We start from the raw sequence: 23,605 nt of genomic DNA, 5'->3' as shown, positions 1-23,605 counted from the left end.
CTCCACTAGTTATGTTGATGACTCAGAAGTTGAGCAAGACTGTGTGTGTGTGTGTGGTATTGTGATTGCAATGGGCTCTGAGTGCGGATATGTTTGTGTGCCTGCCTGCACGTGTGTGTGCGTGTGTGTGTGTAGTCTTGTGGTCAGGGAAGTTGTGCATGTGTGTGTTTGTTTCTTGGCGTGTCTCAGTGTTTACCCCAGAAACAGATAGGAACTTGGCAGATAGGAACACAGCAGATTCGTATTCAAACTTGTCCCTTGTGAATCTGCAGGCAGCAGCTCCGGCTTGTGCTGGTTCCCACCACAGTCTCAGGAGGGGTGCCCTATGAGGAGAGGGCAAAGACCATCTTCAGTCCAAGGGACTCCTGGAGTCTTCCAGAATTCTGAGCGGAGGGTTCCCCTCCCCCACTCCCTCCCGTCAGTGGTCACGAGACCGACCTCTAAGGCGTTCCCTGCCGGAAGGGAGGGGGACCTAGGAGTTGGCTGGCGTCGAGCTCCCCCACTGCTTTTCAGGGTCCTCCACTGGAGGGAGTGCAGAGTCCAGAGGGATTTACTTTTCCTGAGGCCCTGGGGAGCCCAGTCCCTTGTGGGCCCAAACCCCAGCCCTTGGCAGAGTTTGAGTTTGGGAGCCAGGCAGTTAGGGGTGGCATATCTCTGTTTGATATTGGGTGACTTTCTGGAGAAAAGCTGATGCTTTTGAGGGGGCCGGAGTAAGTGGGGGTCAGCCTGCCCCCAAGCCTGGCTCCAAGGCCTGGACCCCAGTCCTGATCCCCCACGTGTTCCCCCACTCGGCACAGGAGGCACACATATTCACCCCACTTTCTTCCTCTTCCTCCTCCAGCCCACTTTCTCTTCTCTGTGTCGTCAGAGCTCCAGGGAGGGACCTGGGTAGAAGGAGAAGCCGGAAACAGCGGGCTGGGGCAGCCACTGCTTACACTGAAGAGGGAGGACGGGAGAGGAGAGTGTGTGTGTGTGTGTGTGTGTGTGTATATGTATGTGTGTGTTTTATCTTATTTTTATTTTTGGTGGTGGTGGTGGAAGGGGGGAGGTGCTAGCAGGGCCAGCCTTGAACTCGCTGGACAGAGCTACAGACCTATGGGGCCTGGAAGTGCCCGCTGAGAAAGGGAGAAGACAACAGAGGGGTTGCCAAGGTGAGGGGTTGCCTCCGAGGTGGGTGCGGGGGCCTCTATGAGTGCATGGGGGTGGATTCGTGGGGGGAGCTTTCGGGATCCTCCCCTGGCTGGGTGGATGGTCTCCAAGAGATGGTTTCAGCTAGTGTTGGTGGCTGGTGGCACTGGGTTTTGGCAGTCTCGAACTTCTGGAGGAATCTGGGAGGGTCCAGGCCTCACTACTCCCCTCCCCCATGGGTCACGTTTTCACAGCCTCACCCCTGCACCCCCAGGGCCATGGAAAGTCAGGGAAAGGAGGTGAAGGAGTGCCCCTCTGCCCTGGGTCGGGGGAAGTGGCCGCCCCTCCCTGGAAGGTTGATGCCAGAGGGCAGTGGATCCTTGTTAAACCCCTATCCTGCCCTCCGCTAAGGTTCCTGTTCAAGGGTGTGGCTGGGGGATGAGCGAGCCCCAGATGTAGACCTCATGGTGGCCCAGAGGAGGGGGAATTTCCCCCTCAAAACTGCTCCACGCTTGGCTGCTGTAGACGCTGAGATTTCCCAGCGGCGGCGCCGAGTTAACCCTCCTCGTGCTGAACTGGCTCCACCTCCCCGCCCGCCCCCACCGCCACATCCACACATTGGGCAACTCAGAGAAGCTGTTTTAACTTTCGATCCTGTGGTCCCACAGTCAGAGGACTCGGGGAGGTAGGGGTTGAGATAAGCGAGTTTAGGCCACCAAGCGGGAGGACGAGGATCCCAGACCTTGAGCTTCCCTTCTGGGTTTGGGAGGGAACACTGGCTCCGCCCCTCACTCCGTGGCTCCTCCCTCCCTTCCCCTTCATGGGGCTGAAGACAAAAGGTGCCCCTGTCCTGGTCAAGCCAATCGACCCAGCCTTCTTATGGGTTGGGGTGGGGAGAAATGTGTCCTCCTGATGTCTGGGGAAGAAGAGGGGTTGGATATTTCTAGCCAGGGCCATGCCAGGAGGCTAGTCACTCTGCAAGGGGATGCAGAGGAAAGCAGTGCCCACCCACTCCAGAGGGCCTTTCTCTCTTGGGCTAGAGAAAGGCCTATTGGAGGAACCTGAGCAGGAGGGGTAAGGATTCTGCCTTGAGGGGAAAGGAGCTGGGGTAAGTGGGAACTGGAGGAAAGAGGGGCATGAAGGTCTTGGAGCAGGAACGTCCAGAGAAGGAACCTCTCCATTTTCCATCCCTTTGAGAGTCCTGGGAGAGGTGAGAGGCTGAACGTGCAACAGGAGGACTTGGGGTTACTGGGTTTGGGGAGACCTGGGGAGTTGTCATCCCATCCTCTCCCTCATCTCTGGCAGAGGGATATTATGAGAAACGTGAACTGAGAGGCCCCTGGGAAACCACTGGTTACCCAGTCCCCCCTGAACCTGGAAATGGGGATGCAACCCCCTCTTCTACTTCCCTGTCCCCTCCTCTCCTTTCTACCTCTTTTCGTCTCTCCTCTTTGCCTTCTAGCCCTCCAGCTTCCTCTCTCTTCTAGGCTCTTTCCTCCTGGCTTACTAAACCCGCCTTTTTTCCAGTCTCTCCCATCCTCTTCCTTAGTTCTCTCTACTTTCCTTTTCCATCTCTCCTCCTTCAAGTCTCCTCCCACCTTCCCCCACTTCTTAGGATGTTCAGATTTGCCCCTGGAAGGGATCGTAACAACACAGTGCGATGCTTAATCCCCACTCAGAATCAAAGCCTGCTTTCCAAACTCACTTACTGAGTGGCCTTGGGCAGGGTAGAGAAACTCCTTAAGCCTCAGTTTCTTCATCTGTAAAATGGGATATTATATATTTTAAAAAGTGTCGTGAGGCCTGAAGGAGATAATACGCTGAGTGTAATGCCTCATACATAGTAAGTGCTTAACAAATAGTAGCTGTTATTACTCTCCCATCCTCTTCATCATCTAGCCTTGTGGTTTTCATTTTTATTTTATTTCATTTATTTATTTATTTATTTATTTTGAGACAGAGTCTCTCTCTGTTGCCCAGGCTGGAGTGCAGTGGCTCGATCTCGGCTCACTGCAAGCTCCGCCCCCCAGGTTCACGCCATTCTGTCACCTCAGCCTCCCCAGTAGCTGGGACTACAGGTGCTCGCCACCACGCCCTGCTAATTTTGTTTTTGTATTTTTAGTAGAGATGGGGTTTCACTGTGTTAGCCAGGATGGTCTTGATCTCCTGACCTCGTGATTTGCCCGCCTCGTTCTCCCAAAGTGCTGAGATTACAGGCATGAGCCACTGCGCCCGGCCAAGCCTTGTGGTTTTCAAATTATCTCATGGAGTCCTAGAATTTTGAGAGGTTTTTCTAGGGATGCCTTTGGCATCAGGAGGTGGGGAGAGGGAAGTAGAAGCAGTCAAGTTTCAGGCTTTCCATGCTTGCTTTCAACAGGGCATCTTCGGTTTCGTACCTTTTATGTAATTGAGATTCCACAGATTAAAAGCTGACATTGCCTACCGCTTTAAAAAGTTTGGAAAGTTTTCCACTCATCTAACACTCATATTTTATAGATGAGAAGATTGAAGCCCACAAAGGGAAGGCTCTTTGCCCACAGAACCAGAGCCAGGTCTAGAGCTGCAACCAAATCCTCTGCCATCTCTAAGACAGCTCTCTCTCTACTGCCCTGTCTCCCTTTGCCTCCCCATCCCTCTGGCTACAGCTCAGCTCTTCCCACCCCTGTGTCTATCACTGAAGGAGTTACCCCCATCTCAGGCATTGACTCAGGATGCCCCTGGTTTAAGGTGGTCTGGCCGTGAGTGGTGGTGGGGACGGTCCCTAGGAGGGCTATCTATGGGATGTCCCTGGCTGCCCCAGGAGATAGGCCAAGTTTCTTGGGCACCCCTCACAGTGGCCTTATTTTTCTCCCCCAGGCAACCTCCAAGTCCCAGATCATGTCTCTGTGGGGTCTGGTCTCCAAGATGCCCCCAGAAAAAGTGCAGCGGCTCTATGTCGACTTTCCCCAACACCTGCGGCATCTTCTGGGTGACTGGCTGGAGAGCCAGCCCTGGTGAGTCCTGGCTGCTCCCTGCTGGTTCCCCAAGTCTTCCCTGACTCATCTTCCTTCTCCTTAGATTTTTCTCCCCTCACCCATGGATTCAGAACTTTAGACCTGTTATTCCATGTGTAGTGACCTAGATTTAGCAGGGAGTTTGTGCCCCATCAAGACCAGGCTATGAATGTTGACAGATGGAGACCCCATCTCTTAGGAGGCTGAGCCGAAGAGGAGGGGGGTTTGGGCTGGGACAAAGGCACTTCTCATAACAGCTAGAAGACTGGGGAACAAGGAGCACGGGTGAAAGCTACAGAGGGCCTAGATGGAGAATAAGGAGCGAGAAAGGAACTGCTGAGCTTTTGGCTGTGGGGTAAAGGGTCAGGAGAGCTGAGGAAGCCCTGGCCTGAGGTAGCCTCATTCTGATCTTCCTGCAGGGAGTTCCTGGTTGGCTCCGACGCCTTCTGCTGCAACTTGGCTAGTGCCCTACTTTCAGACACTGTCCAGCGCCTTCAGGCCTCGGCGGGAGAGCAGGGGGAGGGGAGCACCATCTTGCAACACATCAGCACCCTTGAGGTGGGGCAGGAGGGGAGGGGACAAGGCTGGGTGGGGCTGAGGTTGAACTGGGTTGAGCATTGGGCCCTGGAAGAAAATTGGTTGGATGCTGGAAGCAAATTGGTGTTCCTGTGGTTAACTGCTAGCTAGCAGGCAAATTAGATTTTAAAAGCATGCAAATGCACAAAAACTTCTGGAGTCTACAGTTGTGCTTCCTTATAGTATATGCGTGAATGGGGGCCTGGGGATTGGAGGGATTGAAGGACATGGGTAAGAGCCAAGCTCACTGTTTACCACCCTCATTTCTGTAGAGCATATATCAGAGGGACCCCCTGAAGCTGGTGGCCACTTTCAGACAAATACTTCAAGGAGAGAAAAAAGTTGTTATGGAACAGGTATTGTGATATTCCACCTCCCACCCCAACTCAATTCCCTGAGACTTTGGCCTGAGCCATGACAAACTAGAAAGAATATGAACCTCAGTAAAGGCTCAGTGTTCTAGGCCCAGGAATGACCAAAGGAGGTTCCTAGGGTCAGAGTGAACCCCAAGTCAAGCTCAGGGAATCTTTCTATGAGGGACTGAGGCTAAGAGGCTGGGGAGAACAGAGCAAGGGATAAGGAGCTGATTCTGCTAGGAGCAAGGTCTTATCTCCACGATATTCCAAAAGGTCAGGAAGAACTGCCAAAAGAGAGAGGGGAGCAAGAAAACGCTATCTGCAGAGCAGAGAGTGGAGGCCAGGTATAGAGGGATGAGCAGAGTGTTTCACCTCTTGGCATCTGTCCTTCCTGTGTAGTTCCGCCACTTGCCAATGCCTTTCCACTGGAAGCAGGAAGAACTCAAGTTTAAGACAGCCCTGCGGAGGCTGCAGCACCGAGTAGGGGAGATCCACCTTCTCCGAGAAGCCCTGCAGAAGGGGGCTGAGGCTGGCCAAGGTGGGGGCCAGGGCAGTTCTGGGGAGTGTGTAGGAGTGGTTCCCTCTTGGATCTCAACCTTAACTGAACCTCTAATCTGTCTGCACCCTTGATTTCTGCCCCCAACCCTCAGTGTCTCTGCACAGCTTGATAGAAACTCCTGCTAATGGGACTGGGCCAAGTGAGGTGAGTAATGGGCTGAGAGGTGGAGACCTTGGTCAAAGTGCAGCTGGAGGGATGGAAGCTAGACCTCAGAAAGACACAGGCTGAAGTAGGGTAAGGGAATGCCAGAGGAGTAAGAAAAAGAGCCGTATCCCAGGAGCTGGGTGTGGAGGCAGCGTGAGGCCCTGGCTCAGGCCCCTCTCTGCCCATAGGCCCTGGCCATGCTACTGCAGGAGACCACTGGAGAGCTAGAGGCAGCCAAAGCCCTAGTGCTGAAGAGGATCCAGATTTGGAAACGGCAGCAGCAGCTGGCAGGGAATGGCGCACCCTTTGAGGAGAGCCTGGCCCCACTCCAGGAAAGGTTGGGCTAGGGCTGATGGGGAAGGGGGGGTGGCAAGCTGGGGGTGGGCAGCTGACCCTGCTGGAGGCCCTACAGGTGAGAGAGAGAAGAAGCCAGGCGGGAGGGCCTTGGAGTGGACCAAGATGCATGAAAGCCAGTTCCAGCGGGGCTGTGCACACTGTCGTTCAGGTTGCATCCTGTACAAGTGGGCCCAGTGGAGGGGCACAAGCGGGGACTCATCTAACCCAGGCTTCTCTCCTCAAGCCCCATGCCTAGAGGAATAGAAAGGCTTTTCCATTTGGTTTATTGGGTGGGAACACTTTCCAATTTGCCACAAAGCACTGTAAGTGCTGGCAGCTGTCCTGGGTGCAAGAGCTGTTGGGGGAGAGGCAGCTGGGTTTCCACAGGGGGTGTAGGCACTGAGAATGAACCTCCCACCCAGACCCTAGGCCAACAGATCACAGAACCCCCTTCAGCCCAGGTGCCTTGCAGCCACACCCACTACCCACCCCACTTCTCCACACATGATAGCCTTTCTCCCTGGGTATAGGGGAAGGGGGTCTGGGCCGGAGCAAGCAGCCTTAATCCTGTGCTCCCTGACCACTGTCCTGGCCCCAGGTGTGAGAGCCTGGTGGACATTTATTCCCAGCTACAGCAGGAGGTAGGGGCGGCTGGTGGGGAGCTTGAGCCCAAGACCCGGGCATTGCTGATTGGCCGGCTGGATGAAGTCCTGCGAACCCTCGTCACCAGGTATTCCCCGGGAGCTCCCAGTCTGGCCTAGAACAGACCTCGGGAAGAAAAGAAGGGGGCTAGAGCTGTGGAGAGGGCACCAGCAGGGACCTAGCCCCCAACTCCCCTTGTGTCCTCCTCACTCCCAGTTGCTTCCTGGTGGAGAAGCAGCCCCCCCAGGTACTGAAGACTCAGACCAAGTTCCAGGCTGGAGTTCGATTCCTGTTGGGCTTGAGGTTCCTGGGGGCCCCAGCCAAGCCTCCGCTGGTCAGGGCTGACATGGTGACAGAGAAGCAGGCGAGGGAGCTGAGTGTGCCTCAGCGTCCTGGGGCTGGAGCGTAAGCTTGGATTGGACCTGGGGTTGGAGAAGGGCTGTTAGGGTGATGGAGGCAGCCTGGAGGGCTGGCACTGAAAAGAGCAAGGGATGGGGAGGGAGGGCCATGGGATGTGGGGACCCTGAATGGTCAAGGCAGAGGAAAGGGAGGGACCCATTTAGGGCTGGAATGGGGTGGGGGCATCATGATTTGGCCAAGATGGGGACTCCTCCCTTAAGAACCCAAACAGAGACGTGGAGATTTAGGGCTGGTGACAGTGGGTAGTCTACACTCACCCATGCACTCGCCACACCTGGCCACAGTGAGATGAGCTCGTTCACACTCTGACCTCCCTTGGCAGAGAAAGCACTGGAGAAATCATCAACAACACTGTGCCCTTGGAGAACAGCATTCCTGGTAACTGCTGCTCTGCCCTGTTCAAGAACCTGGTGAGGGGCTTTGGGGTACAGTGAGGGGGGCACCACTAGGAGACTATGGGACTCTCCTTGGAGAGGATGTTGGGAAGCCCAGGAAGAGCGGTCTCTGTCCTCATGACCTTGCCCTTGCTCTCCCTCACCCCACCCACAGCTTCTCAAGAAGATCAAGCGGTGTGAGCGGAAGGGCACTGAGTCTGTCACAGAGGAGAAGTGTGCTGTGCTCTTCTCTGCCAGCTTCACACTTGGCCCCGGCAAACTCCCCATCCAGCTCCAGGTGAACCGTGGCCCAGCCCTGCCCCAATCTGGGACCCCGAGTCCTCCTCCAATGCCACACACAGGGGCCCTGGACCCTCACCTCTTGTGACTGCCCCATACCCCATGTGTCTGGGATTCATGCACACTGGGGCCCGGGTGAGTGGGGATGAGCAAGAGCATGGAGTGCACAGTGCAGGGAATGGTAGTGGATAGCAGCAAACACTTCGGAAGCACTTCCTATAGACCAGGGCACTCTATTAAATGATACATATGCACATGCATGCCAGCACACACACATTTGGTTTTCACAATAACATTATGAGGTAGGCAGTATTATCAGCCTCATTTTATAGATAAGGACATTGAGACAGAGAGTTTAAGTAGTTTGTCCCAGTCACACAGCTAAGTGTTGGAGCTGGTATTTGAAACCTGGAGGTCTGGCTCCATAGCAATGACTCATAACCACTTCTCTACAGTGAGGCCCTGATTGAGCTTCAGAAAGCATTTAATAACATGGCATGAGCTTTTTGATTATGATGTGTGAGTCCAATAACTTCTCTGAGTGCTCAGAGCCAGCCCCCTGAGGAAACTTCTTGCTTCACTAAGAAACCCCTGTCCGGCTGGGCGTGGTGGCTCACGCCTGTAATCCCAGCACTTTGGGAGGCCAAGGTGGGTAGATCACGAGATCAGGAGTTCAAGACCAGCCTGGCCAATATGGTGAAACCCCGTCTCCACTAAAAATACAAAAATTAGCTGGGCGTGGTGGTGCAGGCCTGTAGTCCCAGCTGCTCGGGAGGCTGAGGCAGGAGAATCGCTTGAACCCAGGAGGCGGAGGTTGCAGTGAGCCAAGATTGCGCCACTGCACTTCAGCCTGGGTGACAGAGCAAGACTCTGTCTCAAAAACAAACAAACAAAAAAAACAACTCAGCACTTTGGGAGGCCAAGGCAGGAGGATCGCTTGAGCCTGCAAGTTTAAGACCAGCCTGGGCTAGATAGGGAGATCCAATCTCTACAAAAAATAAAAAATTGGCCGGGCACGGTGGCTCACGCCTATAATCCCAGCACTTTGGGAGGCCAAGGAGGGCGGATCATGAGGTCAGGAGATCGAGACCATCCCGGCTAACATGGTGAAACCTCGTATCTACTAAAAATACAAAAAATTAGCCAGGTGTGGTGGCGGGCGCCTGAGTCCCAGCTACTCAGGAGGCTGAGGCAGGAGAATGGTGTGAACCTGGGAGGCAGGGCTTGCAGTGAGCCAAGATCGTGCCACTGCACTCCAGCCTGAGTGACAGAGTGAGACTCTGTCTCAAAAATAAATAAATAAATAAATAAAAATTAGCTGGATTAGGTGGTACACATCTGTAGTTCCAGCTATTCAGAAGGCTGAGGTGGAAGGATCACTTGAGCCCTGAAGGCTGAGGCTGCAGTGAGCTGAGATTGCACTACTGCACTCCAGCCTGGGCAACAGAGTGAGATACTATCTTAAAAAAAAAAAAAAAAAAAAAAAAAAAGGGAAAGAAAGAAAAGAAACCCCTGTCCTCACCCTCTTCAGGCCCTGTCTCTGCCCCTGGTGGTCATCGTCCATGGCAACCAAGACAACAATGCCAAAGCCACCATCCTGTGGGACAATGCCTTCTCTGAGATGGTGAGCAAAGTCCTGGAGTTGGAGGGAACAGGGGCAGGGTGGGTTCTAACATGAGCAGTGGTGCAGGCCTGTTGATGGGGTGGCAGGCATGTTTAAATGGGTGTGACCTTAACACCTTCTCATGGGCCTGCTTTCATACTTCTGACCTCTTTTCACCCCAGTCTTAACAACTATCAGGCCACAGCACTGTAACCTAGAAAAAGCAGCATGTTCGTGAGCGATATCAGGTGCTGTGGAGGGGTAGGCCACAGGCAGGTGGGAGGGATGAAGGCTGGCCCAAGGAAGAACAAGGCGGTAGCCTGCAGTGCTCTCTTCTTCCCCCTTCGCCCCAGGACCGCGTGCCCTTTGTGGTGGCTGAGCGGGTGCCCTGGGAAAAGATGTGTGAAACTCTGAACCTGAAGTTCATGGCTGAGGTGGGGACCAACCGGGGGCTGCTCCCAGAGCACTTCCTCTTCCTGGCCCAGAAGATCTTCAATGACAACAGCCTCAGCATGGAGGCCTTCCAGCACCGTTCTGTGTCCTGGTCGCAGTTCAACAAGGTCATTCTCCTGCCCTTTGGACCTCCCACCCCCAAGCTCTTCATCCCTCGGGCACTCAGGGCCTGCTCAGCCTCCACGCAGGGACCTTCCACTGGATTCTCCACAGTGCCCCCTCAGGTCCTTTAGGAAGGCCTGTCATGGACCAGGGAGGAAAAACCCCAGGCCTGGGGGTTGGCTCTGGAGATGCATTCTCTGACATCCCTGAGGTTTTGGTCTGGGGGCCATCTGTCCTTCCTCTTTACCAGTGACTTGCATGACTCACCCAGGTTGTGTGTAAACAGAGCTCTGATTCAAAGTGACTTTGATCTGTTGGAAAAATAGTTCCTGGCCGGGCACAGCGGCTCATGCCTGTAATCCCAGTCTTTGACATGCTGGGGTGGGCGGATCACCTGAGGTCAGGAGTTCAAGACCAGCCTGGCCAACATGGTGAAACTCCATCTCTACTAAAAATACAAAAATTAGCCAGTTGCGGTGGCACATGCCTGTAATCCCAGCTACATGGGAGGCTGACGCAGGAGAATCGCTTGAACCCAGGAGGTGGAGGTTGCAGTGAGCTGAGATCATACCACTGTGCTCAAGCCTGGGTGACAGAGCAAGACTCTGTCTCAAAAAAAAAAAAAAAAAAAAAAGGGAGCCAGGCATGGTGGTTCATGCCTGTAATCCCAGCACTTTGGGAAGCCGGGACGGGTGGATCACCTGAGGTCAGGAGTTCGAGACCATCCTGGCCAACGTGGCAAAACCCCGTCTCTACTAAAAACATAAAAAATTAGCCGGGAGTAGTTGTTTGCGTCTGTAATCCCAGCTACTCGGGAGGCTGAGGCAGGAGGTGAACCCAGGAGGTGGAGGCTGCAGGGAAGATCACACCATTGCACTCCAGCCTGGGCAAGACTCTGTATCAAAAAACAAGGCTGGGTGTGGTGGCTCACACCTGTGATCCCAGCACTTTGGGAGGCTGATGCAGGCAGATCACAAGGTCAAGAGATCGAGACCATCCTGGCCAACATGGTGAAACCCTGTCTCTACTAAAAATACAAAAATTACCTGGGCACGGTGGTGTGTGCCTGTAGTCCCAGCTACTCGGGAGGCTGAGGCAGGAGAATCACTTGAACCTGGGAGGCGGAGGTTGCAGTGAGCCAAGATTGTGCCATTGCACTCCAGCCTGCCAACAGAATGAGATTGTGTCTAAAAAAAAAAAAAAGAAAGAAAGAAAAAGAATTCCTATTGCAAAAACTGAACAAAATCCCACAGGGACATGTGCAGTAATACCAGCTACCACGTGTTGACAGCTTATATGCCAGGCGCTGTGCTTAACACCTTATGTATGTCATCTCACTTAATCCTCCCAACATCCCTTTGAGGTAGATACTATTATTATCCCCATTTTACAGACAAAGAGTCTGATGCTTAGAGAGTTATGTAGTTTGTTCAAGGTCCCAAAGCAGGTGAGTGCCATGGCTAGGAGAGAACCACATATTTCTGACTCTTGCTCTTTTATTTTATGTTATATTATGTTATTTTATGTTTTGGTTTTTTTTCTTTTTTTTTTTTTTTTTTTTTTAGTGTGAGACAGAATCTTTAAAGAGAAGAAAGAAATGCTCATGTGACCAGAGGGTGTGTTAGCAAAAGGGAGCAAGACAGTTACACCCAGCAGGTTACCTTCCTTTGGGCTTCACCTCTGCCACACCTCCTTAGGGAGAGGGTGTAGCATAGTAGTTAAGAGGGGCTCCAGCGCCAGAATGCCTGGGTTTAAATCCTAGCTCTGCCTCTTACCAGCTATGTAGACCTGGGCAAGTCATTCGACGTTTTTGGACTTCCATTTCTTCATCTGTAAGATGGAATTATTATAGTCCCTACCTCCATAGCCTGGTAAAGAGCAAATAAATATATCGAAAGGCTTGAAATAGTGGCTGGCATGTGTAAGCATTAGGATTGGTCGTTGTCATTGATGGAGTCTCAGGTTCGGTCTGACCCTCAGCCCTGTGATTCTGTTGTGAGGGCACTCACAGCTCAGTGCCTGCCCTAAACAGGCTCCAGCTCTGGCCCTCCCTCGGCTCACACCATTCCCCCTCTCCCCCCAGGAGATCCTGCTGGGCCGTGGCTTCACCTTTTGGCAGTGGTTTGATGGTGTCCTGGACCTCACCAAACGCTGTCTCCGGAGCTACTGGTCTGACCGGTGAGTCCCCGCCCTGGGTAGTCTGAGCAGCCATACTCCAGTCACCTCCATACTCACTGCCCATGCCCCATCCTCTCCTTCATCCCGGCCAGGCTGATCATTGGCTTCATCAGCAAACAGTACGTTACTAGCCTTCTTCTCAATGAGCCCGACGGAACCTTTCTCCTCCGCTTCAGCGACTCAGAGATTGGGGGCATCACCATTGCCCATGTCATCCGGGGCCAGGACGGTGAGGCCACCCCAGCCAGTCCTCTGCCTCTGTGCCTGTGCCCTCTGGGGTTTCTTCTGGGAATGAAATGTCCTGACCTTCCTTATGCCGATCCTGATCTTCAGGAAGTTCTTCCAGCTTCTCTTCTTCCTTCTGTGGTCTAAATGTTCACCTTCTCACTGTGAGCTCTGTGGAAATGGAGACTAGTGGGTCTCTCTCCCTCAGGAGCCCCACCCTAGGTCCTCTCTCCCTTGCCTTGGTAGAGTGAGAACAGGTCTTATGGTGGGGGTTGGGGAAGGGGAAGAAAGTCCGGACAGAGGGATCTCAGGGTCTCATTCCTACCATAGGCTCTCCACAGATAGAGAACATCCAGCCATTCTCTGCCAAAGACCTGTCCATTCGCTCACTGGGGGACCGAATCCGGGATCTTGCTCAGCTCAAAAACCTCTATCCCAAGAAGCCCAAGGATGAGGCTTTCCGGAGCCACTACAAGCGTGAGCTGGAACTGGCAACTCTGATTCCTTCCTGTCACCCACTTCCTCCCTGCTCCCCGCTGCCCTCCTCTCCCTGCCCGTGTGTGTCATCCTGATGTTACTCCCTATTACATAGCTGCGCTTCTCTTACTTCCCCATCATCCATGCCCACCTTTTCCACCTCCCTGCCTCCCTAGCCCCAGAGCACTCCATGGCTCTCTTTTCCTTCTCACAACAGCTGAACAGATGGGTAAGGATGGCAGGGGTTATGTCCCAGCTACCATCAAGATGACCGTGGAAAGGTGAGTGTGGTGGTGTGGACAGTGGGTAGGTCAGGGGCCTAGTGCTTACCTGCAGGAAGGAGGGGTGGCATCAACCCTTGGTCAGTCACATGTACCTCCTTCCCTCCTCCAGGGACCAACCACTTCCTACCCCAGAGCTCCAGATGCCTACCATGGTGCCTTCTTATGACCTTGGAATGGCCCCTGATTCCTCCATGAGCATGCAGCTTGGCCCAGATATGGTGTAAGGAGCTGGAAAGACAGGAATGGGAGTGGTCTGTGCAGATGGGCTAATCTTAGCATGGGCAGCTGGGAGAGCTGGCATTGGGGGCTGAACAGGGAATTTTCCTTTCCGTGAAAGGGACACCTGTTCAAAAGCAGAGTGTGGTGGTGTCCAGGAGAAGGGCTGGCATCAGGGGGTCTGTTTTCTTTCCCCAGGCCCCAGGTGTACCCACCACACTCTCACTCCATCCCCCCGTATCAAGGCCTCTCCCCAGAAGAATCAGTCAACGTGTTGTCAGCCTTCCAGGAGTAAGTGAAAAACCTCATGGGGATACCATCCCACTCTAAGGGGGTGGGCATTTGAATTGTTAGAAGAGGATCTTCTGTGAGAAAGCAGCAGCAAATGCTAACAGCCTTTCTTCTTCTCTTCTGTCCACTCTAATGAGGGAGTAGTAGTTAAGATCCGGACTGCCTAGGTTTGAATTCTAGCTCCACCACTTACTGGTTTGGGGCAAATTACTTAGCCTTTGGTGCCTTATCTGCACGATGGGGGATAATAATGCTAATAATAATAACCTACCTCACTGCATTATTGTGGAGATTAAATGAGTTCATAACACTTATAAAGCTGAGCATAGTGCATGGCTTATAGCAAAAGCTGTGTAAGTCCAGTCGTGGATCACTTAATGAAGGAGCATTTTCTGTCCTTAGGCAGTTTCATAATTATGCAAATATCATAGAGTATAATTACACAAACCTAGATGGTATAGGCTACTATACACTGAGGCTATATTGTGTGGCCTATTGATCCTAGCTTTAAACCCGAGCAGCATGATACTGTTCTGAATAGTATAAGGAAATAGTAACATAATGGTAAATATTTGTGTGATATGAATTTTCAGCTTGATTATAATTTTTTTTTTTTTGAGACAGGGTCTCACTCACTGGAGTGCAGTGGTGCGATCTTAGCTCCCTGCAACCTCCGCCTCTTGGGCTTGAGCAATCCTCCCGCTGTAGTGCACCACGACACTCGGCTAATTCTTTTTTAAGATTTTTCTGCAGACAAGGTCTCACTTACTACCCAAGCTGGTCTCAAACTTCTGGGCTCAAGTGATCCTCCCACCTCGGCCTCCCAAAGCGTTAGGATTACAGGCGTGAGTCACTCTGCCTGGCCTTGATTATAAACTTATGGGACCACTGTCGTCTGTAGTTGACAGAAATGTCGTTATGTGGTGCATGACTGTTGTTATTTTCTATCCTGCTCCTGAGAGCCACTGTCACTTCTCTGCTGTGTTGATTTTTGTTTACTCATCTGTTTTGGCCTTGAAATGGCCTAGACATTTTTCTTCCCGAAGTGTGACACTCAGGTGCTTATTAACTCTTAGTCAAGACACAACATCTCCCTTCCCAGAAGGTGAGGCAGGAGTGAGGACTTGGGGACTTAAGAACTACCAAAGTTCGAGTCCAAAGAAACATTAGAAATTGGCTAATCCACCCCCCTAACATGCACATTTTACAGATGAGAAGACTGAGCTCAGAGCATAGAAATAGTTTGCCCAAGGCCACGACTAAGTCAGGATAAGGAGCTGGAGCTTGTTTCCTCTCAGTGGTCCTGACTTTGCACCACTCTGCCTTTGCCTACCCTGCTTTCCTCTAACTGTGCTCTCCCTACTTCCAGGCCTCACCTGCAGATGCCCCCCAGCCTGGGCCAGATGAGCCTGCCCTTTGACCAGCCTCACCCCCAGTGAGTGACAAAGCCCCTCCTGACCCCATGCACCTCTTCTTTCCTGGCCTTGCCCTGCTCTCCTTATTTCCGTTGCTGGTTCCTGGCAGGGGCCTGCTGCCGTGCCAGCCTCAGGAGCATGCTGTGTCCAGCCCTGACCCCCTGCTCTGCTCAGATGTGACCATGGTGGAAGACAGCTGCCTGAGCCAGCCAGTGACAGCGTTTCCTCAGGGCACTTGGTGAGTGGCAGCTTGGGAGTGGAGGCTGGGTGGCATCTAGGGGAGTGGGCGCCATGCCTACTCCACTGCTTCTCCCATCTCCTTGCAGGATTGGTGAAGACATATTCCCTCCTCTGCTGCCTCCCACTGAACAGGACCTCACTAAGCTTCTCCTGGAGGGGCAAGGGGAGTCAGGGGGAGGGTCCTTGGGGGCCCAGCCCCTCCTGCAGCCCTCCCACTATGGGCAATCTGGGATCTCAATGTCCCACATGGACCTAAGGGCCAACCCCAGTTGGTGATCCCAGCTGGAGGGAAAACCCAGAGAGACAGCTCTTCTACTACCCCCACAGACCTGCTCTGGACACTTGCTCATGCCCTGCCAAGCAGCAGATGGGGAGGGTGCCCTCCTATCCCCACCTACTCCTGGGTCAGGAGGAAAAGACTACCAGGAGAATGCACAGTGGGTGGAGCCAATCCACTCCTTCCTTCCTATCATTCCCCTGCCCACCTCCTTCCAGCACTGACTGGAAGGGAAGTTCAGGCTCTGAGACACGCCCCAACATGCCTGCACCTGCAGCGCGCACACGCACGCACACACACAAACAGAGCTCTCTGAGGGTGATGGGGCTGAGCAGGAGGGGGGCTGGGTAAGAGCACAGGTTAGGGCATGGAAGGTTTCTCTGCCCATTCTGACCCAGGGCCTAGGACGGATAGGCAGGAACAGACAGACACATTTACACTAGAGGCCAGGGATAGAGGATATTGGGTCTCAGCCCTGGGGGAATGGGAAGCAGCTCAAGGGACCCTGGGTGGGAGCACAGGAGGGGTCTGGACATGTGGTTACTAATACAAGTTTTGCCCTGATTAAAAAATCTCCCAAAGCCCCAAATTCCTGTTAGCCAGGTGGAGGCTTCTGATACGTGTATGAGACTATGCAAAAGTACAAGGGCTGAGTTTCTTTGTGTATAGCTGTGTGAACGTGTATGTACCTAGGATATGTTAATGTATAGCTGGCACGTTAGTTGCATGACCACATAGAACATGTGTCTATCTGCTTTTGCCTATGTGACAACACAAATTTGGGAGTGTGAGACATTGCACAGAAGACAGCAGCAAGTGTGCTGGCCTCTCTGACATATGCTAACCCCCAAATACTCTGAATTTGGAGTCTGACTGTGCCCAAGTGCGTCCAAGTGGCTGTGACATCTATGTATGGCTCCACACCTCCAATGCTGCCTGGGAGCCAGGGTGAGAGTCTGGGTCCAGGCCTGGCCATGTGGCCCTCCAGTGTATGAGAGGGCCCTGCCTGCTGCATCTTTTCTGTTGCCCTATCCACTGCCAGCTTCCCTTCACTCCCCCATCCCTTGCCACCCTTTCTCCCTCTCGAGGCAGGGGTCATAGATCCTAAGCCATAAAATAAATTTTATTCCAAAATAACAAAATAAATAATCTACTGTACACAATCTGAAAAGAAAGACGCTCTAACTGCTCAGATAGGTGCTGCGGTCCAGCCCCCAGCTGGAGGAGACCCTGAGTCCAACCCAGGCCTCCCGAGGGGGCCAGTGAAGGGATCCCACACCCACCGCCCCTATGTAGGGCAGGAGGGAAGAAATTGCAAAGGACTTGGGGGATAGATGGGAATCGGAGGGCAAACTGCAGCACTTGTTAAATTAAAGAAACAAACCAGAAGCACAAAAACAGGGAAGGAGAGGGGAGAAGGAGCAGGTCCAGTGTTCCCAGGCCCCCAATTCTGGGGGCAAATGTTGCCACTTTTAGCTGGACCTTCCCAAGGAAGTCCCCCTTTCCCCCTTGTCCAAACTGAGTCCAACTGCTCACACCACTGGTGCAAACCTAAAGAGAATGGGAGTGTGTTGTGTGAGGGAGGGGAAAACCCCAGATGCCCTGGAGGCAGAGTCCTTGCCCCCTCGCTCTGGGCAGGGGTGAGGGCACCACGCACCCTCCTTGTGTCCTCTCTCCAGGCCTCTGCTTGTTATTGCTTGAAGCCCCACAGTCTTATGCCCATGGAGCAGGTGGGGAGGCAGGAGAAGGGCAGAGGAAGGATCCAGGGTTGTGACTAGATTCTGGGGATGGAGAGCGTGGGGGTCTGTGTGAGCCAGAAGTCTGAGGTCCTGGGTCTAAAGACACCAGTCCACTCCTCACTGCCGACTGGCCTCAGCCTCCACTTTCACACTGCTCCTGCGACCCTCCACCAGCGCGGGATGGGGTCCTGGGGCAGGACATCTGTCCAGCAGCCCTTCCTCGAACTCTGCAGGGAAAAGGGGGCAGTTAGGAGACTGCAGGGTGACTGGCTGCACACAGAGGTGGCTGGGAACAGAAGCAGGGGCAAAGAAAGCTGTGAAGATGGGCTCAGTTTAGGTTTATTGAATTACTGCCTCCTGCCCACTGTATGTGTATGGGGGGTTCCATTCCTGTGTGTGTGAGCCCCCTCCCCTCCCTAGCTGTGTGTAGCTCTGTCTCTGTCTCTCTCTCTTTCTCTCCCGCCTCCTCGGTTGCGCTGGAATTTCTGGTTCTGTCAGGAGCTGCGGGGGTGGTTTGGCTCTGACCTCTCCCCTCCCCCCTTCCCAAGCTCTGCCACCCCCACTCATCCCTGCCCCCCTCCCAGGCCCCTCCCAGGCCACTCTACCATGGTCCCCCAAGTTTTTTGGTAGCCAAATCAGGGGGAGCACAGGAAGCCAGCCTCCGAGCTCCTCCCTCAAGAAGAGCCCCCCTTCCAGTCCCCGCCCCCACTTCCCACCCACGCACAGTTTAAAAATACCAAGCCAGGGTTGGTGGCTTTGTCTGCTGCGTCACTCTCAGCCCAGCGGCTGCCCGGCCCTCTGCCGGCCCACTCCCTCTTCCCCCTTCCACACACAAAGCATCACTGCTTTGGGCTCCTCTGCTTCCAAGCTGGGCATCCCCATCCCCATCCCCACAACTCCTAGCCTGCTCCCCACTCCTGGGTTGGTGGAAGTGCCATCTGAGCTTCCCTTATTGATGCTCCTCCTTCCTGCTCCTTCATCCTCTTTTCTCTGTCCCCTGTTCCCCAGTTCCCCTTTCACAGATCTACACTAGGACCAGACTTTCCATGGTGGGAGCAGCCCGGCAGGGTCTGCCTCTCTGCACCCCAAGGCCTGGCTGGCTGGAGCCCAGCCATCCTACTGCCCTCTCTGACGACTATATCCCCCTTCCTCCCACCCGGCCCCAGGACACCGGAATTGCTGTGTGGGGCCTGGGTGGCCGGGGTGCTTGGGGACAGCACTGCTGGCTGCCTCACCTGCGAGAGGTGGCTTCGCAGGCACACAGGGGCTGAGGCGGCCCACGCGGTCGTGGGAGACGAGGCGGGCGAGCCGCAGCCCCTCGTCCATCAGTGTCTGCTGCAGGATGTGACGGCTCCATAGCCCATGGGCTGGCAATGCCAGAGGCAGGTCAGCAGGGGGCGGCGTCAGCCTTGGACATGACCCCACAGCTGTGGGCATGGGCACTGGTCAGGTAAGGGGCTGCAGCCAATGGAACCCCCACCCTCAACCACACAGCCAGCCCACAGGCCCTTCTGCCCCGCCTCCAGCCAGGTCTCCCAACCCTGTTCCAGGCACTGCCCCCTGGCTCACTCCTCCCCCAACCCCCTCCCCTACTCCCCGACCCTCAGTGAAAAGTGTTCTGAGGCACACTCACCCTGCAAATGTCCATCCAGACTCTCCCCAGACAGGCTGGCGCTGTCCTCCTCCAGGCTGGGGCGGTATGGGGGTACATAGGACTCAGGGCCTGGGGGAGGCTGCTGGATTTCAGGATGACTCTGTTCTCCAACCTGTGGATGCCCAAAATGGGGAAATGAAGACCTGGCAAGGGAGGGGATCGGGGAAGGCTGCCCAATGTCCCTATATGCACCCCGGAAAACATACCTCTTGTTTCAGCTTCTTCAGTGGAGGGCCTCCCAGTTCTTCAGGGTGAAGCCTGAAAAGATGGGTAAGAATAAAGTGGGTGAGGCTGATGAGGGCCACTCGACGGGCAGAGCACAGAACCCGGCCTGAGGCATGTGTTATTTAAAACCTTTGCCAAGAAGCTGGCCGAGAGTCTCCAGTTCAAGCACTATTGTTGCTGGGGGTTGGGGGGACCCGACATGGATGGGAGGAGAGACCAGACCTGAGACAAGCTGACTTGGCCAAAAGCAGGACATCCAGGTGGGCGGGAAGCAGGCCTAGAGCTGCCTGAGCTGAAGGTTAGGACATGATCTAACTCCACAGCAGGATTCCAGTCCAGGAAGGACCTGGGGAAGGGGTCTCACCTGGAGCCCTTCAAGGAGGACAAGTAGGTGCTCTCTCGGGCTACTTGGCGGGACAAAGAGAAGAGCTCCACTCTCCGTAATAAGAGCGTGTTGTCCCTCATGCAGAACTGGGCAGCAGCCTCGTTGATGGTGAGCTGTGGAGGGAGGGCAGCAAGGAGAGTCAGAATTCGAACTTCCCCGCTGCCTCACCAGACCTCCTCACACCCCTTCACCATTGGACAAATGAGGCCCATCCATCAGACGCTTGCTTTGGTTTTGACACTACATGGGAGCTTTCTGAGGAGGGAAGGCAGAGGTCAGCACCCACAGCTTCCTAGGAATGCCCGGGGCCTCCTCCACTCCTGTGGGATCCTGAGTGACAAGGAGCTGAACAGCTCGGTGCTGCCTGTATCTCTGCTTCCCCCTCAGCTGAGGATGGAAGCACTGCGGCCGCTGGGGTAGGGGCCTGTCGGGGAGGGAGTCAGGGCCTGGGGTCCTGGTCAAGAGGTAATGAAAGATAGTTGGAGACTGTATAAACTCGCAGAGGTAAGCGGCTGGAGACCTGAGAGTCAAGGGCAATCCTAGGAGGCCTGGGGGTTCTCACCTCGTGCAGGCTGAGCTGCTTGCCCTCCCGCCGCTTAGAGTCGAAACGGCCATAGATGATGCTGTATTTGCGGATCTCCTCTTCCTTCTGGCTGTCATTATCATCCATCTCAAAGATGTGCCCAACGCTCCGTGCCAGCTTCTTATTCAGCTTTAGCAGGGATGTGACCTCCCCAGCATCCCCCCTCGGGAAGCTCCGGAAGATCCTCTCCACACTTTCCACCACCATGCGTACCATCTCTGGCTCCAGTCGGTCTGGACCACCCCCAGTCCCACCTGCTGCCAGCCCCCCAGCCCCAGTCCCCTCAGGGACTCCTCCCCCTGCAGGGGGGGAGAAGGGGGGCGAGCCAGCCTCCTCTTCTCCTCCTGCCCCAACGTCCGACTCTGGAGTGCTCCGGCCTGGCCAGATCCGGGGGTCCCCTGCCCCAGGTCCCCCAGGCAGTGGTGATAGCTTCTCTCCAAGTTCAAGGGGGCTCTTGGGGCTAAAACTGCGGGCACTGCCTGCCTTTTCCCCTGGGCTGCCATGCCCATTGCTCATGCTCCCTTTCCGGGTACCCGCAGTCTCAGAGATCTTGAAGAGCGGGATGCTGGAGACGGGAACAGCAGGCACTGGTTGACTGAAGAGCCCTGGATTGGTGGCCCACTCTCTCAGTGCCTTCTGCAGGCGCCGGACATGGAGGGGCTTGGTGGCCATGCCCACAAGTGCCATGATCTCCAGAAACTCCTCCTCACCCGCCTCACACAGCTGCTGCACGTCGTCCCCTCCCTGCTGGATGAAGGTCTCATAGTAGGAAAGGAGGTTGGCGCGCTGCAGGACCCGGTACAGCTGCAGCTCCCCCAGCGTCCGAGGCAGTGCCATGGCTCGGGCACTGGGCCTGAGAAGGAGGGGCACAAGAGAGAGGCAGTCGGTGCAAGTCCCCCTACTGGGTACCAACCCACATTAACAATTGTTCCCTCTTTCCTGCCTGCTTTTCTTCTCCTCCCTCATTTGGATGCTATCCTGCCCAGTGCCCAGGTCTGAGTACAGACTCTGAGAATCAGGCACTGCTCAGAGGCATGGACAAGCCAGTGCCGTCCTAGACTGGCCCGAAGCCCCAAAAGTCAGTGGCCTGTGTCTGTAGGAGTCGAAGCGTCTTACCACCTTATCTTTAGCTTTTATCTTTTTGGTCTGGGGCAAGAAGAACTTGAGCGCTGAGGCTGACCAGCACCGACGTGGGATGGCTGGACCTCCCTCTCCCCCAAAACACAATCCTCACCTTCCACTCTAAACACTCAGCAGTCTCAACACTGAAGTGAAGTCACCCATACTAAAGTGAATGTAGGAGCCCTGTCTCCCCCACAGTGGACGCTGCTGGCCAGCTTCATTCCCTGTGAAGGGGCCACAGCCCCAGGTGGCTAAGAGGGAGGGTGTGGCACCCTCCCTGGCTTTCCCACTCAGTGGGCCAGGTGGTGCCTTGCTCTTCTCCGCTCAGCTTTTCCCAGGGGTTAAGCATTTATTTATTTATTTATTTATTTATTTATTTATTATTATTATTTTTTTTTTTTTGAGACGGAGTCTTGCTCTGTCACCCAGGCTGGAGTGCAGTGGCGCTGTCACTGCAACCTCCGCCTCCCGGGTTCAAGCGATTCTCCTGCCTCAGCCTCCTGAGTAACTGAGATTACAGATGTCCGCCACCACGCCCGGCTAATTTTTGTATTTTTGGTAGAGACGGGGTTTCACCATGTTGGTCAGGCTGGTCTCGAATTCCTGACCTTGTGATCCACCTGCCTCGGCCTCCCAAAGTGCTGGGATTACAGACGTGAGCCACCGCGCTCGGCCTGGTTAAGCGTTCTTAAAGCACGCTTCCTCTCTCCCCCCAGGACCTCTCCACCCTTCCAAGGCTGCCCAGTGCTTCTCAGTGGCCCCTCTCCTAGCAGTGACACTCCCCACTTCCCCGGTCAGCCTTTTCCTTCAGCTCAGGGGCCGTGGCAGGGGGAGGGGCGCAATTGTTCTGCTCCGGGGCCGTCCCGCCCACACACACTCCCACAGTGGTAGCGTCTGTAGGCGAAAACCGCCCAGGGGCTCCCGCCTACTCTCCTCTCCCTTATTTTCCACCCGCATCTTCAAGTGGAGTGGGGGAGCGGCTCAAGGCCTCTTGATGAAGGGGCTGCACACTGAAACTCCCCTCCCCGCTCTGTGAATAAAGGGACAGATATGGGAAGGAACGCCTAAGGCCTCCCTTCCTCCTTCGTCACCCCCTCTTTCCCCCGCTGATGCTCCTTTAACTCAAAGGCACCGCCTTCTCCAGGACCCCGGGGGCCCGCGCGCTCCGTGCCAACGAGGGACTGAGGCAACTGAGCGTCCCCCCACCTTCCGCACTGATGCCAGCTCGAGCTCCAGGGCATCCCCTGGTGCTTGGAGGCTCCCACATTCTTTGCAGGGGGCTCTTAGGCCAGATGGAGCCCACAGAGTAAACCAGGAATGGAGATTTAGGTACTACTCTTTCATATCCAGCTTTATCAGATGCTTGCCGGCTCCCAAGGCCCCCTAATTCGAAGACGCACCCCCTTTTCCATCAGTCTCCACCCCCCACCCCCGTCCTGCTTCCCCACGTCCTCCCCTCGACCTCCGCCCTCTGGACCCCATTCCCAAGTCCAGCTCCACCCATCTCCACTCCCCGCTGCCTCCCTTTGCCCACTAACTTGAGTCTGGGCTGCAGGGTCCGGCGGGCGCTGTCCCCTCCGCCCGGCGGCTGCTCGGCTGTGGGGGAAGGCGCTCTGTGCATGGACGGCCGGAGACCACCCGGGCTGCCCTTCTCGGTGCCCGGCGCTCGGCGCCTGCTGCGTGCTGCCCTCTTCCCCGCGCACGATGCCGTGTCCACCGCTGTCCAGGCTCTGTCCCTCCCTCCACGTCTTCTCTCTCCGAGCCTCCGCGCCTCTGTCTGTGCCTCTGCCCCCCCCACCCTCCCCGGGTGCGCTTGCCGCCTCTCCGCGCCTCCGCCCCCGCAGGACGCACGGGGAGCGAGGCCCGGAGCTGCGCTGGCTGCCGGGCTGGCGGGCGGAGGGCGTGGGCAGAGCCGGGGGCGGGGGTGGGGGCGGGGGCCGGGGGGCGGGCGCTGGGGCCTCTCGGCCGCGGAGACGCCGCGGCTTAGAGACTGGGAGAGGCGGAGACTGGGGGGAGGGGGTGTGGAGCAGGAGGCGGGGGCGGAGATTCAGTGCCGGGGCGCCGAATTGGGGACCGAGGTGACCGAGGCCCGGCTGGGGAGGGCGGGCTTGGGGACCCAGCGGGCGGGGCGAGGTCGCTCTGTGCCGCCCACGCCGGATGCACAGCCGGCCCTCTTGGCGCCCACGTACCCACGTGAGCGCCCCGCCGGCGACATTCCTTTTCTCCCCCACCCCTCCGAGCTGAGAGAGGAGTTTCACAACCACGAACAAGTACACAAAGACACAGAAGCGCACGGACGTGCACACGC

At 55.3% G+C, this 23,605-nt stretch overlaps 2 protein-coding genes across 5 annotated transcripts; one reads left to right on the top strand and one right to left on the bottom strand.

Annotated features, from left to right (window-relative positions):
- The first annotated feature begins 844 nt into the window (after nucleotides 1-844).
- STAT6 (signal transducer and activator of transcription 6) lies at nucleotides 845-16,735 on the top strand. Of its 2 annotated transcripts, none has more exons than XM_054443246.2 (22): nucleotides 845-1,151; nucleotides 3,985-4,121; nucleotides 4,541-4,679; nucleotides 4,970-5,053; nucleotides 5,453-5,591; nucleotides 5,704-5,756; nucleotides 5,945-6,093; nucleotides 6,691-6,822; nucleotides 6,951-7,139; nucleotides 7,477-7,564; nucleotides 7,704-7,826; nucleotides 9,360-9,452; nucleotides 9,785-9,991; nucleotides 12,070-12,164; nucleotides 12,257-12,393; nucleotides 12,720-12,866; nucleotides 13,084-13,147; nucleotides 13,260-13,370; nucleotides 13,565-13,657; nucleotides 15,027-15,092; nucleotides 15,182-15,310; nucleotides 15,399-16,735. In XM_054443246.2, the coding sequence occupies exons 2-22, from the start codon at nucleotides 4,006-4,008 to the stop codon at nucleotides 15,586-15,588; spliced, it is 2,544 nt and encodes an 847-aa protein (XP_054299221.1). In that variant the 5' UTR covers nucleotides 845-1,151; nucleotides 3,985-4,005; the 3' UTR covers nucleotides 15,589-16,735. The 2 variants fall into 2 exon arrangements, with proteins under 2 accessions (XP_054299221.1, XP_063503112.1); XM_063647042.1 differs by having other exon boundaries at nucleotides 898-2,338.
- NAB2 (NGFI-A binding protein 2) lies at nucleotides 16,692-23,218 on the bottom strand. 3 transcript variants are annotated; one of them, XM_054443247.2, is made up of 7 exons: nucleotides 22,836-23,200; nucleotides 20,155-21,028; nucleotides 19,572-19,705; nucleotides 19,189-19,240; nucleotides 18,962-19,094; nucleotides 18,564-18,755; nucleotides 16,692-17,555 (listed from the first exon to the last, which is right to left on the bottom strand). In XM_054443247.2, the coding sequence occupies exons 1-7, from the start codon at nucleotides 22,916-22,918 to the stop codon at nucleotides 17,446-17,448; spliced, it is 1,578 nt and encodes a 525-aa protein (XP_054299222.1). In that variant the 5' UTR covers nucleotides 22,919-23,200; the 3' UTR covers nucleotides 16,692-17,445. The 3 variants fall into 3 exon arrangements, with proteins under 3 accessions (XP_054299222.1, XP_054299223.1, XP_063503113.1); XM_054443248.2 differs by lacking the exon at nucleotides 18,564-18,755 and having other exon boundaries at nucleotides 22,836-23,218; XM_063647043.1 differs by having other exon boundaries at nucleotides 16,692-18,755; nucleotides 22,836-23,194.
- Between the last annotated feature and the right edge of the window lie 387 nt (nucleotides 23,219-23,605).

Source organism: Pongo pygmaeus, chromosome 10, assembly GCF_028885625.2.
Source record: "Pongo pygmaeus isolate AG05252 chromosome 10, NHGRI_mPonPyg2-v2.0_pri, whole genome shotgun sequence".
In the NCBI taxonomy this organism is placed as follows: domain Eukaryota; kingdom Metazoa; phylum Chordata; class Mammalia; order Primates; family Hominidae; genus Pongo; species Pongo pygmaeus.
This window is presented reverse-complemented; position numbering and strand designations above follow the sequence as displayed.